Below are 20,041 nucleotides of genomic sequence, written 5' to 3'. Positions count from 1 at the left end.
TGGTTGCCATGGATTTCCAGCATCTGCAGAATCCGTGTGTTTATAGAAAGATTGTCCTTATTGCATCTCTGTGGTGTAGATGCTGCCCTGCAATTTGCTGACCATAAACCATTATTAAAGCCTAGTCTTTGTTGACATGAGATTGAGGTCTGAGATTGCTGGAGTTACTGTACATCCGTGTGTCTAGTACTCCCAAGTGTTCCAAGGTTCAAGTCTCCCAACAGCTTGTAAATCATTTTTTTTACAGGTTCTGAGGTGCAGTGAAAATCATGTCTTGCATATCATTCATACAAATCAATTCATTACACCTATGCATTGAAGTAGTACCAGATAAAACAATAACAGAGAGCAGAGCAAGTGTTACAGTTACAGAGAAAGTGCAGTGCAGGCAGGTAGTAAGATGCAGGATTATAATGAGGTTCCAGTGAGAGAGGGGAGAAGAAAGAATGTCCAGGATGCCTGCGGTCTTTGACTATTTTGCTTGCTTTACTGAGGCAGCAGGAGGTATTTACAGAGTCCATGGAGTAGGGACTACTTTCTATGAAATACTGAACTGTGACCACAACTCTCTGCAATTTCCTGTGGTCCAGAGCTGCGCAGTGGTATACCAAGCCATGCTGCATCCAGACAGGATGCTTTCTACAGTGCAGTGATGAAAATTGGTAAGGTAGCCTCCCGGGGAAGGGGAGGCACTGGGTGAGCTTTCTTAGCTGTAGTATCAACATGGTTGGACCAGGACACGGTACTGGTGATGTTCACTCCTAGGAACTTGAAGCTCTCAACTTAAGTACTGTTGATGTAGACAGGAGCATGCACGTCCCCCACCACCACCTCCTTCAGTCAAGGACCAAGCTCTTTGATTTGCTGACATTCAGGGAAAGGTTGTTGTCATGACATCATATCTGCTCTCATATCAAAGCTCTCTATCTGCTTCCGGTACTCATCAATGTTTAAGATACAGCACACTATGATGGTATCATCTGTAAGCATAGATGAAGTTGGAGCAGAATCTGACCATGCAGTCAGGAGTGCACAGGGAGTAGCGTAGGGCTCTCAGAACACCAGTGTTGAGGAAAATCAAGGCAAAGATATTGCTGCCTATCCTTACTGATTACGATCTGTAGGTCTTATCTTCAGTAACAAAACAGTCTCAATAACATCAATCAAATCATAATGTTTGACAATGATCCGCCAACATTCACTCTGTAATTTTTTGGTGCTTGGAGCAAAAATTAAAGTTTAACATTGAAAATGTTCAGTACCAAAATGTGCACACATCAGCATAATGTTGCTTGATGGAAATTCTGCTAATGCAAAATAAATCATAAATCTATATCGTTTCACATTTAATTCAGTACTACCAAACAAATATGATTAATCTTAAAAAAGAAAAAGGGACAACAGTTTTAATTTAAGATTGTGCAACTTTGATAAGTATTGGAAGATGAGTTACTCTGTTATGATTTAGATTTGCCAGTTAGTCACTGTGGTCAATTCAGAGTTTACCATTCTGGTAATCAGTGTTGTACAAGTCTCACTTGTCACAACAGTAAACTTGGTATATTTTACTCTTTCTCCCACCTTTTTATTCAGGCATCTCTCCCACCCCTACCTTAACTTTCAGTCCCGAAGAAGGGTCTTGACCCGAAACATCAAATGTTTACTCTTTCCCATAGATGCTGCCTGACCTGCTGAGTTCCTCTAGCATTATATGTGCGTTCCTCTATATTTCAGCCTATTATCCAAGGGATTTAATATCAAGATTCAAAAATCTTATTATTATTTGCTTTTTTGGTATTTGTATAGTTAGTCTTCATTTTGCACATTGATGGTTTGTCATTTTTGTTTGAGTGCTGAGGATAATCATCAAAGCTAGCTTTTCATTGATTCTATTGTATTTCAAGGTTCAAAGTTCAAAGTAAATTTATTATCAAAGTACCTACAGTATATGTCACCATATACAACCTTAAGATTTATTTTCTTTCAGATATATTCAATAAATCCAATAACCATAATGGAATCAATGAAAGATTGCACCAACTGGGCCTACAAATTGTGTACAAAAAGACAACAAACTGTGCAAGTACTAAAAGCAAAAATAAATAAACAAACAAACAGGCAGGCAGACAAACAGACAAGAAAGCAATAAATATGGAGGACATGAGCTAAAGAGTCCTTGAAAATGGGTCGTTAGGTTGTGGGAACATTTTCGTGATGGAGCAAGTGAAGTTGAATGAACTTATCCCCTTTGGTTCAAGAGCCAGGTGGTTGAGGGGTAATAACTATTATCCTGAGGCTTCTGTATCTTCTTTCTGCTGGCAGCAGCGAGAAGAGAGTGTGACCTGGGTGGTGGGGGTCCCTGGTGATGGATGTCGCTTTCCTGCCACAGTGCTCTGTGTAGATGTGCTCAGTGGTGTGGACAGCTTTACCTGTGATGGAATGGGCCATATCCACTACTTTTTGTGAATTTTCCATTCAAGGCCATTGGTGTTTCCAGCCGGTCAATATGCTCTCCACCACACCTGTATAGGAGTTTGTCAAAGCTTTAGATGTCATGCTGAATCTTCACAAACTCCGAAGGAAGTAGAGGCATTGTCGTACTTTCTTTGTAATTTCACTTAAGTGCTGGGCCCAGGACAGGTCTTCCGAAATGATAACACTGAGGAATTTAAAGTTGCTGACCCTCTCCACCCTGATCCCCTGATGAGAACTGGCTCGTGGACAATTAGTTTCCTCCTCCGGAAGTCAATAATCAGCTCCTTGGTCTTGCTGACATTGAATAAGAGATTGTTGTTATGCATCACTCAGCCAGATTTTCAATCTCCCTCCTCTATGCTGATTTGTGATCACCTTTGATTCAGTCAAGGACAGTGGTGTTGTCAGCAAACTTAAATATAGTTTTGGAGCTGTGCTTTGCCACCCAGTCATAAGTGTAAAGCGAATAGAGCAGGGTCTAAGCACACTGCCTTGTGGTGCACCTGTGCTGACGGAGATTGTGGAGGTGATGTTGCCAATCTGAACTGATTTGCATCTGCAAGTAAGGAAATTGAGGATCCAATTGCATAAGGAGGTATTGAGGACAAGGTCTTGGAACTTATTGATTAGTTTTGAGGAGATGATGACATTGAATACCAAGCTGTAGTTGATAAAGAGCATCCTGATGTATGCATCTTTGCTGTCTGGATGTTTCGGTATTGAGTGAAGAGCCAATGAAATAGCATCTGCTGTGAACTAGTTGCTCTGGTAGACAATTTGAAGTGGATGCAAGTTGCTTCCCATGCAGGAATTGATATGCTTCATAACCACCCTCTCAAAGCACTTCATCACTGTGGGTGCAAGTGCTACTGGATGATAGTCACTGAGGCAAGTTACTTCATTCTTCTTAGGCACCGCTATAATTGAAGCAGATAGGTACCTCAGACTGCTGAAAAGAGAGGTTAAAGATCTCAGTGAAGACTCCAGCCTGTTGATCAGCACAGGTCTTTAATACTTGGCCAGATATCCCATCTGGGCCGGATGCTTTTCGTGGCTCACTCCCACGAAGTCTGCTTGCACATAGGCCTTAGAGACTGAGATCATTGGATCATTGGGGGCTATGGGCGTTTGTTAAGGTGCCTCCACGTTTTGACGGTCAGAGCAAGCATTGGAGGCATTGAGCTCATCTGGAAGCAAGGCCCTGTTGCCACCGATGTTGCTTGATTTAACGTTAAAAGAGCTGAGAGTATTCAAGCCCTGTCACAATTATCAAGCATCCTTCATTGATTCAAGTTTAGTTCGGAACTGCCACTTTGCCCATGAGATGGCTTTCCAGAGATCATACCTGGACTCTTGTAACTTTCTTGTCACGACACTTGAATGCCTCTGATCTAGCCCTCAGCAGATTGTGCATCTCCTGGTTTATCCAGAGCTTCTGGTTGGGGAAGACCAAATGATTTTGTGAGGACACACTTGTCTATAACTGTTTGCCTGAACAAGAAGGCACAGCAGCACTTCCACTTCCTAAGAAGATTGAGGCAAGCAAAGCTCCCCCTCCCCCCATCCCCATCCTAACTGTGTTCTACAGGAGCACCATTGAGAATGTCCTGACAGGTTGCATCTCCATCTGATAAGGGAGCAGTTGAACATTGGACCAGAAGTCCCTACAAAGGACTGCGAGAATAGCTGAAAGGATCATAAGGGGCTCCCTAACATCCATTGGGGACATTTATCTGGAGTGCTGCGTACACAGGGCCCTTAGTATTATAAAGGATCCCACCCATCCATCCAGCATCCTCTTTGACTTTCTGCCATCAGGCAGGAGACAATGATGAATAAAAACAATAACAGTCAAGATATGAAACAGGTTCTTTCCCCAAGCCATTAGGCTTCTGAACTCCCTGCCACATCGTATTCGAAGTGTCACTGGTTAATCTGTTCCATACCTTACAATATTTAATATTAATGCACTTATTTATGTGTGATTCATTGGTAGATTTTATCCTTACCTTCATAAGTTATTGTGTGTTATCATGTTTTACACCCTGTTCGAAGAAACATCATCTCAGTTCTATATACATTAGATGGTTATATATGGTCCTCAGTAGAATCCCAAAAGCTTCTTCTTCAGTTGACTTTTCTGGCCAAGACTCTTCGTCAGAACTGGAGAGGAAGGGGGAAAGAAGCCAGAGTGAGGAGGAGGGGGCAACAGGTGGGAGAGGACAAGCCAGTGTAAGTCTTACACAGTGAATTATAGGGTATTGAGGTGTGCAGTAAAACAAAGGGACTTTAGAATACAGACTGATAATTCCTTGAAAGAGGTGTTACAGTTAGATAGGGATGTAAAGAGAGCTTTTGGCTCATTGATCTTCATAAACCGGAGCGTTGTGTACAGGAGTTGGGATATTATGCTGAAGTTGTACAGATATTGGTGAGGCCAGTTTTAGTGTATCGTGTACAGTTCAGATCACGTACCTACAAGAAGCATATCAATAAGCATAAAAGAGTGCAGAGAAAATTTACAAGGATGTTGCTGAGACCTGAGGACCTGAGTTAAAGGGAAAGGTTGAATAGGTTAGGACCATATTCCCTGGAGCGTAGGAGAATGAGGGGAGATTTGAGAGAGATATACAAAATCATGAGGGGTATTGACAGGCTTTTTCCACTAATGGAGGAGGAGGAGAAGAAGGCGGCACGACGCAGCGCGCGCAGCCTCTCCAGTGATGATATCTGTTATCTGTAAAGTAGGATGCCGTGCACAATTCTAATTTGATGGAGGCAGACGTGAGAGCACGGAGGAACATCTAGTGAAACTTCTGAAATGCCCGTTTCGCTGCCGCTGCTACTGTGTGATCCGAAATCTCCGGAGGGGAAGACCCTGAATCCTCGGCTTTGCTTGTTGCTCGGCAGCCGGGGCGGGGTTGAAGCGCTCGGCAGAGATGGTGCTCGGTGCTCGGTGTCAGAGGGCTGGTCGAAGGCTCGAAGTTTTCAGACAGACTCAGTCGGCTGTGGTTGGGTGCTTCCAGGATGCTGCATCGGCAAGTTTGCGGCGCTGGAGGTTCATGGCAGGGAGAGTTTCTCCCTTTTACCGTCTACGTGAAATGTTGGGGCTATCGGGACTTTGAGACTTTTTTTACCATGCCCATGGTCTGCTCTTATCAAATTACGGTATTGCTTTGCACTGTTGTAACTATATGTTATAATTATGTGATTTTTGTCAGTTTTAGTCTTGGTCCGTCTTGTTTTTCTGTGATATCATACCGGAGGAACATTGTATCATTTTTTAATGCATGCATTTCTAAATGACAATAAACGAGGATTGAGTGTCCTCATAATCTAATCTAAGGTTGGGTGAGACTAGAACTAAAGGTCAAAGATTTAGTGTGAAAGGTGAGATCTTTAACGGTAATCTGATGGAGAGCTTTTTCACTTAGAGGGTAGGGCAAGTGTAGAATGAGCTCGAGAGAAAGCAGTAGATGTGGATTCCATTGGAGCATTTAAGAGAAGTTGGTAAAAGAGGTGTGGAGTGCTGTGGTCTTGGTGCAGGTGTATGGGACCAGGCAGAAAACAAGGCTGGCAAGAATTAGATGGGCCAAGGCTGGCAAGGTTTAGAGCATAATGCTTTACGACTGTAAAGAGTGAATCAAAGAAGCATCTACCATATTGATTTATGTATTTTTGCCTCTGCAGGGATATGACGATGGCTATGGAGGTGATTATGATGACCAGAGCTATGATACCTATGACAGTAGTTATGCAAGTCAAGTGGAGAGGTGAGTAAAATTCATTCTATCCTGTTCCATCTGCATTCTGATTACATTTGATGTACTGTCTCAACGTTACGAAGACTCAAAATGAATTGAACAAAATAACAGCTCAAAATGTGCAAAATCATATAGTGTCTGCATTAACTATCCACATGGTCAAGTATGGTCAATGGTTTAGGAACAGGTGAAGGTCATCCAGTTCCTCTTTCCTGCTTTGCCATTGGATAAATCATTGCTGATCTGCACCACCAGTCCATGAACCATGCACTGCAAGTCTGTTACCCATGGCTTTCCCTGCAGTAGAAATCAAGCAATGAGATGAAGGAAGGAATACGAGTTCAAAAGAAACATGTACAGGAACGAACACAATAATAGAACTAAGGGGAGAAGGTCAGGACCCCCACTATGATCTTTAAACTGCGTGAAACTCAAAAAGACTAAAATTGCTGGAAATCTGAAAGAAAAAAACAGAAAATGCTAAAAGCCCTCATCAGGTCAGACAGCATCTGTGGAGAAGGAGATTAATATTTCAAGACAAAGACCTTTTGTCAGAACTGTGAAGGAGAGAATAACAAGTTTGCTATAAATTGCAGGTCCTGCAGATGCTTAAGTGTTATGACATGGATGCATCTGCCAAATGCAGGTGGATATAAGAACTCAGCTCTGTGGTACCTTGTCATTAGGGGGGATATCTGACTTGTATCAAAAGTAATCAATTCAGAGCTGTCACGGGAAGAGATTGCCAGGTACACAGATTCAATGATGTGTTTAAAACCTCCTTAAGGAAATATAACATCCATAGCACAGAAACAAAGTCAAAGTAACTATTAACAAAGTATATACATTGGATATCATCACACACTACCCTGAGATTCATTGACTTGCAGGCATTTGCAGGAAAATAAAGAAATACAATAACAGTTATGAAAAACTATACATAACACATAGACTGAGAAACAACCAATGTGCGAAAGAAGATAAGTAGTGCAAAGAAAATATTAAATAAATAATATTGAGCACATGAGTAGTAGAGCCCTTGACAGGGAGTGTCTAGGTTCTGGAATCAGTTCAGAGTTCAGTTCGGTGTGTCATCGAAAACCTTGGCAAACCTCTATAGATGTGTGGTGGAAAGTGTGCTGAAGGCCTTCATTACGGCTTGGTATGAGAACACCAATGCCTTTGAGTGGAATATCCTACAAAATGGACTGGATTCAGCCCAGTACTTCACAGGTAAAACCCTCCCAACCATTGAGCACATCTGCATGAAACGTTGCCGTAGAAAAGCAGCATCCATCATCAAAGATCCTCACCACCCTGGCCATGCTCTTTTCTTACTGCTGCCATCAGGTGAAAGGTACAAGTGCCCCAGGTTCAAGAACAGTTACTACACCTCAACCATCAGGCTCTTGAACAGAAGCAGGCTGACTACACTCATTTAAGGACTCTGTTACATTGTTATTTCATGCTCGTTATTTATTGTTATTTACTTATATCTGCATTTGCACAGTTTGTTTACAGTTTACAGTTCCTGATGTTTGCAGTTTACAGTTACTGTTCTATAGATTTGCTAAGTATGCCCGCAGAAAAAGAACCTCAGGGTTGTATGTGGTGACATGTATGTACTCTGATAATAAATTTTACTTTGAACTTTGAGTTGCGGTGGGTGAAGTTGTCACACTAGTTCAAGAGCCTGACGGTTGAAGAGTACTAACCGTTCCTGAACCTGGTGGTGTGGGACCTGAAACTCCTATACCTCCTGTGGTAGCGATCCCAATTGGTTCAAGTCAACCAATATCTCCACTCAAGCTAATCTCACTGTGAACCTTCTAAACCACCTAATCCATGCTCCCGTCGAACTGTCGTTTAAATATTGTTAATTTATCTGCCTCAACCACTTTCTCTGGCTGCTCACTCCTCAAACAAATCATCCTTTGTATAAAAAGGTTTCCCTTCAAGCTCCTATTAGGTCGTTCCCCACTCATCTTAAACCTATGCCCTCTAGCTCTTGAGTCCCCCCCTTTGAACAAAGACTTGAGTGCATTCACCCTACCTATGCCCCTCATGACTCCTCATCCGCACTAGCTCCTGGAGATCTCTGGCTCATGACTGTTCAAAGCAGAGATGAGCATTCAGGATAGCATTGAGAGCCTTGAATCCATGCATAGGGAGCACAGAAGCCATAGCACATGGGAGCAGAATTAGATCACTGTACCATCAAGTTTTCTCCACTATTCAATCATGGCTGATTTATTTCCCCTCTCAATCCCATTCTCCTAATGTGAAGAAGTCAAGAGAATGTGGTTGAGAGGGATAATAAATCAGCCATGATGGAATGGCAGAGCAGACTCGATGGGCCAAATGACCTAATTCTGCTCCTATGTCTTACGGTTTTATAGTCCTGCCTTCTCCCCATAACCTTTGATGCCCTTTCTAATCAACAATCTATCAACCTGTGCTTTACATATACCCAATGACTTGACCTCCACAGCCATCCGTGGCAATGAATTCCACAGATTCACTGTCCTCTGGCTAACAAAATCCCTTCTCATCTCAGTTCTAAAAGAATATCCTTGTATTCTGAGGCTGTGCCTTATGGTCTTAGACTCTCCTACTATTGTAAATGTTAGAGGGCACCCATGTAGGCGGCATAGAATGGACCACCTCATATACTATCCACCCAAATCCTGCCCTGTTAGTGGCAGAGACTGCATTTCCCACATTGGCTCCAGCTCATGCAAAATCAAGGTGACAGCAATCCCGAGGAAATGCTGAAGAAGATTCGGTTTCTTTATCTTATGTACATTGAAGCATACAGTAAGAGGTGTCATTTTTATCGTATGTATACTGAAGCATACAGTAAGATGCGTCATTTCCATTGGCAACCTAAGGATGTGCTGGTGGCAGACTGCTAGTGTTGCCACACATTCTGGCGCCAGCTTACCAGGCCCACATTCTTGGCAAAACAACACAGAACACAACAAGCAAAACAAACCCCTTCCCTCCATCCCACCAACTCTCATACAGACGGAATTCCAAACCCAGTACAGGCCTTGGGGCCTCCAGTGGACTCGTGGCCAGTGGACCTCTGACAACCCAAGTGGACTTTCAGACTCTTGGACCCAGGGCTTCAGCCATTGGGCCTCAACATCTGGACTTCCGATCAAACTTCAGGCTTCGATATTCAGTATCAACCCTAGCACTCGCCGATGGCGGGACCTCGAACTCCAGGCTCATCGGCTCACCTACCTCGGAGGTCAGCAGCTTTTGCTCCACTGACCTGGGGGGGATTGGTTGACCTGGAGTCCACCAGTCCTCGTCCTCGCTGGTCCTTGTTCACAGCATTTGCTGGCCCAACACCCATCCATGGATGTCCTTCGTCACACAAAAAAGAAAAGGAGGAAAACTAAAGTGGTAAAAAGTGTGCTAAATATTAAACAGTGCATTAACCTGACAAATAAAAGTCGTGGACTGACACCGCTATGCTAGTAGCGAGTTGGGGATTAAGGGAACTAGCTTCAGGGCTCACAGCAGTATAATTTACTGCAAAGGAAGTGTGTTTACTCAGCAGTCATGGTCTATTTAAAGAATGTGCCACAACAAGCAATCTTTGGGATCTACTTATAGACAGTGGAGTCCATGGGTCCCTCAAAGTGACAATGCAGGAAGATAAAGTGGTAAAGAAGGTGTATGCCATAGTTACTTTCATCAGTCGGGGTGCTGTGTATAAAAGGCAGGAAGTTATGTTGCAGCTGTTTAAATTTTTGATTAGGCTATTTTTGGAGTATTGTGTGTACTTCTGGTCACTGCATTACAAGAAGGGTGTGGCAGTGCAAGAGGTTCACCAGCATGGTGTCTGGATTAGAGAGTATACTCCGGTGTGTTGGCTGCTGAAAGACAATCTGACAGAGTGTATAAAATTATTCATGGCAGAGATAGGGTAGAAAGAACGTAGAACAGTACAGCATAGGAACAGGCCTTTTGGCCCACAATATTGTGCCAGACAAATTAAATTAGTAATCAAATGGCCAGCTAAACTAATCTTGTCTGGCGACACAATGTCCACATCCTTCCATTTTCCTCATATTCATGTGCATCTCTTAAGAGACCTTGCGTATCTGCCACTACCACCATCCCAGACAGCACATTCCTAGTGCCCACCATTCGCTATGTAAAAAAACTTGCTCCTCACATTTCCTTTGAAATTACCCCTCTCACCTTAAATCCATGCCCTCTGGTATTAGGCATTTCAAACCTGGGAAAAAGATACTGTTGGTCTATCTATGCTTCTCATAATCTTACAAACCTCTATCAGATCTCCACTCAGCCTCCGTCACTCCACAGAAAACAACTCCAAGTTTGTCCAATCTCTAGTTACAGCACATGCTCTCTAATCCAGGCAGTATCTTGGTAAACCTCTTCTGCACCCTCAGCATCCTTCCTATAATGAAACAACTAAACTGTATTCAATACTCAGATAATCGGAGTCTTTTTCCCTGGATGGAAATGGGGGAAATTTCCAGAAGTATACTCAAAAATGGCTTTAAGGTGAAGGGAGAAAGTTTAAAGGAGGTAACAATATGTACCACAACTTCTGGCTGTTCACCCTCCTTTAGAATGCTATAGACCCAATCCAAGACATCCCTAAACCCTGGTACCTAGGAGACAACATATCATCCAGGTGTCTCTTTCATGTCCATAGAATCTCCTGTCTGCTCCTCTGTCTATGGAATCCCCTATCCCTACTGCACTCCTCTTCTCCCCACCACGCTTCGGAGCCACAGTGCCAGAGACCTGGTCGCTGTTGCTTTCCCCGGTAGGTCATCCCCACCAACAGTTTCCAAAGCCGTGTACTTATTATGGAGAAGAACGACCACAGAGGTACTCTGCAAAGTCATCAGGTGTCTCCCGGAGCTTCCACTTCTCACACAAAGAACATACCTCCAACCCTAGACCCATTCTCACCACACTAGCTATAACTAGTGCAGATTGTTATTAATGATTATGATATAGTTGGGATCACAGAGACATGGCTCCAGGGTGACCAAGGATGGGAGCTCAACGTTCAGGGATATTCAATATTCAGAAGGGATAGACATGAAAGAAAAGGAGGTGGGGTGGCGTTGCCGGTTAAAGAAGAGATTAACGCAATAGAAAGGAAGGACATAAGTCGGGAAGATGTGGAATCGATATGGGTAGAGCTGCATAACACTAAGGGGCAGAAAACGCTGGTGGGAGTTGTGTACAGGCCACCTAACAGTAGTAGTGAGGTCAGAGATGGTATTAAACAGAAAATTAGAAATGTGTGCAATAAAGGAACAGCAGTTATAATGGGTGACTTCAATCCACATGTAGATTGGGTGAACCAAATTGGTAAAGGTGCTGAGGAAGAGGATTTCTTGGAATGTATGCGGGATGGTTTTTTGAACCAACATGTCGAGGAACCAACTAGAGAGCAGGCTATTCTAGACTGAGTTTTGAGCAATGAGGAAGGGTTAATTAGCAATCTTGTCGTGAGAGGCCCCTTGGGTAAGAGTGACCATAATATGGTGGAATTCTTTATTAAGATGGAGAATGACATAGTTAATTCAGAAACAAAGGTTCTGAACTTAAAGAGGGGTAACTTTGAAGGTATGAGACATGAATTAGCTAAGATAGACTGGCAAATGACACTTAGAGGATTGACGGTGGATATGCAATGGCAAGCATTTAAGGATTGCATGGATGAACTACAACAATTGTTCATCCCAGTTTGGCAAAAGAATAAATCAGGGAAGGTAGTGCACCCGTGGCTGACAAGAGAAATTAGGGATAGTATCAATTCCAAAGAAGAAGCATACAAATTAGCCAGAAAAAGTGGCTCACCTAAGGACTGGGAGAAATTCAGAGTTCAGCAGAGGAGGACAAAGGGCTTAATTAGGAAGGGGAAAAAAGATTATGAGAGAAAACTGGCAGGGAACATAAAAACTGACTGTAAAAGCTTTTAGAGATATGTAAAAAGGAAAAGACTGGTAAAGACAAATGTAGGTCCCCTACAGACAGAAACAGGTGAATTGATTATGGGGAGCAAGGACATGGCAGACCAATTGAATAATTACTTTGGTTCTGTCTTCACTAAGGAGGACATAAATAATCTTCCAGAAATAGTAGGGGACAGAGGGTCCAGTGAGATGGAGGAACTGAGCAAAATACATGTTAGTAGGGAAGTGGTGTTGGGTAAATTGAAGGGATTAAAGGCAGATAAATCCCCAGGGCCAGATGGTCTGCATCCCAGAGTGCTTAAGGAAGTAGCCCAAGAAATAGTGGATGCATTAGTGATAATTTTTCAAAACTCGTTAGATTCTGGACTAGTTCCTGAGGATTGGAGGGTGGCTAATGTAACCCCACTTTTTAAAAAAGGAGGGAGAGAGAAACCGGGGAATTATAGACCGGTTAGCCTAATGTCGGTGGTGGGAAAACTGCTGGAGTCAGTTATCAAAGATGTGATAACAGCACATTTGGAAAGCGGTGAAATCATCGGACAAAGTCAGCATGGATTTGTGAAAGGAAAATCATGTCTGATGAATCTCATAGAATTTTTTGAGGATGTAACTAGTAGAGTGGATAGGGGAGAACCAGTGGATGTTGTATATTTGGATTTTCAAAAGGCTTTTGACAAGGTCCCACACAGGAGATTAGTGTGCAAACTTAAAGCACACGGTATTGGGGGTAAGGTATTGATGTGGATAGAGAATTGGTTAGCAGACAGGAAGCAAAGAGTGGGAATAAATGGGACCTTTTCAGAATGGCAGACAGTGACTAGTGGGGTACCACAAGGCTCAGTGCTGGGACCCCAGTTGTTTACAATATATATTAATGACTTGGATGAGGGAATTAAATGCAGCATCTCCAAGTTTGCGGATGACACGAAGCTGGGTGGCAGTGTTAGCTGTGAGGAGGATGCCAAGAGGATGCAGGGTGACTTGGATAGGTTGGGTGAGTGGGCAAATTCATGGCAGATGCAATTTAATGTGGATAAATGTGAAGTTATCCACTTTGGTGGCAAAAATAGGAAAACAGATTATTATCTGAATGGTGGCCGATTAGGAAAAGGGGAGGTGCAACGAGACCTGGGTGTCATTATACACCAGTCATTGAAAGTGGGCATGCAGGTACAGCAGGCGGTGAAAAAGGCGAATGGTTTGCTGGCATTTATAGCGAGAGGATTCGAGTACAGGAGCAGGGAGGTACTACTGCAGTTGTACAAGGCCTTGGTGAGACCACACCTGGAGTATTGTGTGCAGTTTTGGTCCCCTAATCTGAGGAAAGACATCCTTGCCATAGAGGGAGTACAAAGAAGGTTCACCAGATTGATTCCTGGGATGGCAGGACTTTCATATGAAGAAAGACTGGATCGATTAGGCTTGTACTCATTGGAATTTAGAAGATTGAGGGGGGATCTGATTGAAATGTATAAAATCCTAAAGGAATTGGACAGGCTAGATGCAGGAAGATTGTTCCCGATGTTGGGGAAGTCCAGAACGAGGGGTCACAGTTTGAGGATAAAGGGGAAGCCTTTTAGGACCGAGATTAAGAAAAACTTCTTCACACAGAGAGTGGTGAATCTGTGGAATTCTCTGCCACAGGAAACAGTTGAGGCCAGTTCATTGGCTATATTTGAGAGGGAGTTAGATATGGCCCTTGTGGCTACGGGGATCAGGGGGTATGGAGGGAAGGCTGGTGCAGGGTTCTGAGTTGGATGATCAGCCATGATCATAATAAATGGCGGTGCAGGCTCGAAGGGCCGAATGGCCTACTCCTGCACCTATTTCTATGTTTCTATGTAACTAATAGACAAAGAAAGAGACGTTTACCTAGAGCACCTCTTCTTGTATAAGCCGCTTGAGCCAAAACCTAGCCACTCTAACACTGGCCCTCTCACACAATGGCTGCTCCCACAATGGCCACTCTGCTTTAACCTAAATTCTTTTTACTGGCCTTTGCCAAGTGCCCTCACAGATCACTGAAAAGTCCTCAGGGGCCCCGAGCTCTTTTTAAATCTTGTACAGCCAAAAAGTGACTGCTCATGATGATTGAAGGCCACCACTGGAGGTGTTGACACTCTAACACAGGAAGTGTCCCTGAAACAAACCTTGATGTTAGTTATGCAAAGGATCCAGAGTAATGCAAGGATTTTACCTGCTCCTCTTATTTCAAAGCCACTGCTTAAATCATGTCCTTAAGTTCAATTTTCCTTTAAAACAAAATTCCCATTAACATTGCTGTTCAATTTGCGGTATGTCATAATTCAAATTATTGGATGATTCATAAACATTATCACTACAGCAAGTTTGAATTTAGCAGTATGATACTGTATTAATACAAATCAGTCTTCAATAATAACCTTTACCATTGACCTTAATGAAATATTACAGAAAATTTGGATGTTTTTAGGCTAAAATGCTATTATATAACCAAAACAATTTACTGACAGCATTTTATTAAGGAAAGAATTCAATTTTTATGTTCCTCATATACTTAATTATAGTTTGATGGAAATGTATAAATGAATCAATTGAAAGAATGTGTTTGATTTAATGGTAAAACAGAGTGACTTGATTAAGCCTGATTGCACCAAATGTGATAACATTTTCTAAACATTTCAAGATCATTAATTCTTATTCAAAGTGAAAGCAGGGACAATAACTGGAAGCGATCTGAAGAGGCAGAGATCTATCTTATGGCCTATCGAAGGAAATGCAAATTCAAGATAACTATTGGACAATTATTATGAAAAAGCATTTCCACGTCTGGGGTTTTTGGGAGATTGGCTATGTTGTGAATGACATACTTAATGCTCAGATTCAGGAACTGTATGGAGTTGTTTAGGGCAAGAGAACAAATAACTTTCAGGGAAAGCAGATGAGAGAGAAAGGAAGAAAGGGTGTGTTGAATGTAGAGTGTGAGCTGAAAGATCCACACTCATTGTTTTAGGAACAGCTTCTCTCCCTCTTCCATCAGCTTTCTGAATAGTTCCATTCAGATTTCTGAGCAGTCCATAAACCCATGAACAACACCTTGCTATTCCTCTTTTGTACTTTTTTGTAACTTGTAATATTTTTTTGTCCTGCACTGTACTGCTGCCACAAAACAACAGCTTCCGTGACATATGTCAGTGGTACTAAACCTAATTCTGAGCTCATTCTAAGATGAGATTCTGATAGGACACAAGCAGCTGTTAGACCAGTAGGGCTGAGTCAGTAAGAGTCGGTGATGGGTGGAATCTTGATTTCTCCTTTTGAGCAAAGGTGATCAAATTCTTGCTGGGTGGTGACATCAGATTCCCTTTCATCCCCTTACCTAGCTTCCCCCTCACCTGACTTCACCTGTCACCTTATGGCTTGTACCGCTTCCCCCCACCCCCCACCTTCTTATTCTGGCTTCTTCCAAATTCCTTTCAGTCCTGATCAATTGCCTCAGTCCAAAGCATCAACTGTTTATTCCTCTCCATGGATGCTGCCTGACCTGCTGAGCTCCTCTGGGATTTTCTGTGCGTTCCTTATGTTGGTGCTGGAATTAAATGTTCGTCATTGTTTATGAAACCTTTCCCCAGATAAATAGCAGGTGGGAAACGTATTGTTTATTCAGTATTCCCATTTGACAAATCTTACTACAGCACATGATGTAATAGCAATGTAAATATTCAATCTTAACCACCAGCTCTTTAAAAGAGCTAGACAATTAGTCCCACATGTCTGCTTTCTCCATTGTACTTAATTTTTAAACATACACTGTATCCCATTTCCATTCTGAGAAACTTTGTGGGATTCTGGTTCCTCTAATCTTGCAAACCTTTCATTCCAGGTCAGAACAGCTCACTGCACATAAAGAAATTGTGTATCACCCCTCCCCCAACCAGAAGAGTACTGCAGATCATGGGTATTCAGAGTAACACATACAAAATGCTGGAGGAACTAGGCAGATCAGGCAGCATCTATAGAAAGGAATAAGTCAAGTCAAGTTTATTGTCATTCAGCTATATACTGTACACATGTACCGTGAAACAAGGCAATATTTCTCCAAACTAGGGTGTAAAGCATAACAGACAATAACTTAAGAAAGTAAGGATAAAAATACAGATGAATTACACATAAATACACCGACTAAAGTGCATAAGTTAACTATTGTAAGGTACAGAACAGATTAACCAGTGACATTTTGAATGCAATGCAGCCGGGAGTTCAGAAACATAATGGCCTGAGGGAAGAAACTGTTTCCCATCCTGACTCTTATTGTTTTTGCGCCTCGGTGTCTCCTGCCGGATGGTAGAAAGTCAAAGAGGACGCTGGATGGATGGATAGAATCCTTAATAATACAAAGAATCAGAATCAGGTTTATTATCACTGTCATGTGACATGAAATTTGTTAACTTAGCAGCAGCAGTTCAATGCAATACATTAAAACAATACAGAAAAAAACAGTAATAATAATTAATAAATAACTAAATCAATTACAGTATACGTAAATTGAATAGATTAAAAATTGTGCAAAAAAACAGAAATACTATATGTTAAAAAAGGTGAGGTAGTATCCAATGGTTCAATATCCATTTAGGAATCGGTTAGCAGAGGGGAAGAAGCTGTTCCTGAATCACTGAGTGTGTGCCTTCAGGCTTCTGTACCTCCTGATGATAACAGTGAGAAAAGGACATGCCCTGGGTGGAGGAGGTCCTTAATAATGGACGCAGCCTTTCTGAGACACCGCTCCCTGAAGACGTCCTGGGTACTTTGTAGGCTAGTCCGCAAGATGGAGCTGACTAAATTTACAACCCTCCGCAGCTTCTATCAGTCCTGTGCAGTAGCTCCCCGCCCCCACATACCAGATAGTGATGCAGCCTGTCAGAATGCTGTCCACAGTACATCTACAGAAGTTTTTGAGTGTATTTGTTGACATACCGAATCTCTTGATACTGCTAATGAAGTCCAGTCGCTGTCTTGCCTTCTTTATAAATGCATTGCTATGTTAGGACCAGGTTAGACCCTCAGAGATCTCGACACCCAGGAACTTGAAACTGCTCACTCTCTCCACTGCTGATCCTTCTATGAGGATTGGTATGTGTTCCTTCATCTTACCCTTCCTGAAGTCCACGATCATCTCTTTCATCTTACTGATGTTGAGTGCCAGGTTGTTGCTGCGATACCATTCTCACTCCTGTATGCCCTCTCGTCACCATCTGAGATTCTACCAACAGTGACTGTATCACCAGCAAATTTATGGATGGTATTTGAGCTAAGCCTAGCCACACAGTCATGTGTATATAGAGACTAGAGCAGTGGGCTAAGCACACACCCCTGAGGTGCATCAGTGTTGATCGTCAGTGAGGAGGATATGTTATCACTAATCCACACAGATTGTGGTTTTCTGGTTAGGAAATCGAGGATCCAATTGCAGAGGGAGGTACAGAGGCCCAGGTTCTGCAGCTTCTTAATCAGGATTGTGGGAATGATGATATTAAATGCTGAGCTATAGTCGATGAACTCGACTGTAAATGTCCTCGATGAACAGCATCCTGACATAGGTGTTTGTGTTGTCCAGGTGGTCTAAAGCCATGTGAAGAGCCATGAGATTGCGTCTGCCGTTGACCTATTGTGGCGATAGGCAAATTGTAATGGGTCCCTGTACTTGCTGAGGCAGGAGCTCATTCTAGTCATGACCAACCTCTCTGTAGATGTGAGTGCTACCGGGCGATAGTCATTATGGCAGCTCACGTTATTCTTCTTCGGCACTGGTATAATTGTTGCCTTTTTGAAGCAAGTGGGAACTTCTGCCCGTAGCAGTGAGAGGTTGAAAATGTCCTTGAATACTTCCACCAGTTGGTTGGCATAAGTTTTCAGAGCCTTACCAGGTACTCCATTGGGACCTTCTGCCTTGCAAGGGTTTACTCTTTAAAGACAGCCTAATGTTAGCCTCTGAGACAGAGATCACAGGATCATCAGGTGCAGCAGGGATCTTCACAGCTGTAGCTGTAATCTCACTTTCAAAGTGGGCACAGAAGGCATTGAGTTCATTTGGTAGTGAAGTATCGCTGCCATTTATGCTATTGGGTTTTGCTTTGTTGGAAGTAATGTCTTGCAAACCCTGCCAGAGTTGCCGTGTATCCGATGTCGCATCCAACCTCGTTCAAAATTGTCTCTTTGCCCTTGAAATAGCCCACCACAAATCATACATGGTTTTCTGGTACAGGGACCTGTGTACGCAGCACTCCTGATAAATGTCCCCCGATGGATGGTAGGAAGACCCCTATGATCCTCTCAGCTGTAGGGACTTGCAATCCAATGCTCGGCTGCTCCCAGATCAAATGGACGTGCAGCTTGCCAGGACACTCTCAATAGTGCTCCTATAAAATTCGGTTTAAGATGTTGAGGGGTGGGGAAGAGCCTCGCAGAGGAGAATGGTTCATCTGCACTTTCCTGATGTCCACAGTGATTTCCTTGGCCTCCTCCACATCCAGGTGTAGGTTGTTCTTCTCACACCGGTCCACCAGCCACTCCACTTCCTCTCTGTACTCCCTCTCATCCATCATTATTGATGACTCCAACCACTGTTGTATCATCTGCAAACTTGATGACATGGTTTCAGCTGAGTCCTGCGACATGGGTAAGTGGGCTGAGCATAGCCCTGGGGAGCCCCAGTGCTCAGCATGATGGGACTAGAGACATTGCTGCCCACACGGGCTGAACATGGCCTTTTTGTTAAAAAAAAAAGCTCCAGCATCCAGTACGTGGGTGGTAGAGTAAATAGTATTTCAATTCAGGAACAAGCTGTCAATAGTTCGGGCCGGGATCCTTCACCAGTCCTGATGTAGAGTCTCAACCCAAAATGTCAATTTCATAGATGCTTCTTGAGTTCCTCCAGCACTTTTGTATGCTGCTGTACATCTCCCATGAATTTTCAACATTTAAGGCTGTATATACAGCTTCCTAAATCTCCTAATATTGGTAGCAATATCACCACAAAGCAAATTACCTCATCATTTTAAACAAATGTCAGGATATAGCAGGTGTTCATTATAATTTCATCAACTCCGTAACAACCGTCTATAGTTTATATATAAAAAGAACTATTGTTTACCTGTATGCCCACACTGTAGAGACCTTCTGTAACATGTACAGATCAAGAAAACTTCGTAGTGTTCATTGTCGTGCTGCTTTGACTTTTACACATCACTCATGTGGTGGTCAAAGGCCCCGGACAGAATTCACACATAAACAGGACTTGCCAATTTCATTAAAAAAAAGAAAATTGAAAGGGGATGTGGAGGGTGGTAGTTTCTAGTTTGTCAGGATTTAGGGAACTTTGGAAAAGAGGGCTAGTTTCTATCTTTGTTGCTGGAGTTGAGATTGAACATAGAATAGTACAGCCCAGGAGCAATCTTTTAGCTCACAATGTCTGTACTGTTCACAGTGCCAAATTAAACTGAATCCCACCTGTCTACACGTGGTCTACATGCCTGCACTTGCTGCCTGTTCACGTGTCTGTCTAAATCCCTCTTAATGTTACTGTCATGTCTCCTTGCAGCACCTCTGGCAGTGCTTTCCAGTCACCCATCACTCTCTGATAAAACAAAAATTGCCTCAGAAGTCTCTTTTTAACTTGCCCTTTCTCAACTTAAAGCTCTTCTTCCCTGAGAAAAAGTCTCTACCATCCCTATTAATTCCTCTAATAAATTTATAAACTTCCCTCCGGTTTCCTCTCAACCTCCAGCCCAAGTTTGTCCAACCTCTTGTTATAACTAATACTTTCTAATACAAGCAACATCCTGC

At 42.8% G+C, this 20,041-nt stretch overlaps 1 protein-coding gene across 2 annotated transcripts in view; it reads left to right on the top strand.

Annotated features, from left to right (window-relative positions):
- Positions 1–20,041, top strand: part of khdrbs2 (KH domain containing, RNA binding, signal transduction associated 2) — a 521,774-nt gene that overhangs the window by 441,018 nt on the left and 60,715 nt on the right. For both annotated transcript variants that reach the window (XR_010016971.1, XM_063040191.1), the window contains exon 7: positions 6,166–6,248. Coding sequence is in view for 1 of the 2 variants with exons in the window: in XM_063040191.1 (XP_062896261.1) it covers positions 6,166–6,248 (83 nt within the window). In the remaining variant the exon portion in view is untranslated. The remainder of the gene's footprint in view (positions 1–6,165; positions 6,249–20,041) is intronic.

This window comes from Mobula hypostoma, chromosome 2, assembly GCF_963921235.1.
Source record: "Mobula hypostoma chromosome 2, sMobHyp1.1, whole genome shotgun sequence".
Classification (NCBI taxonomy): Eukaryota; Metazoa; Chordata; class Chondrichthyes; order Myliobatiformes; family Myliobatidae; genus Mobula; species Mobula hypostoma.
Note: the sequence above shows the minus strand (reverse complement) of the source record. Positions and strands in the feature narration are given on the sequence as shown.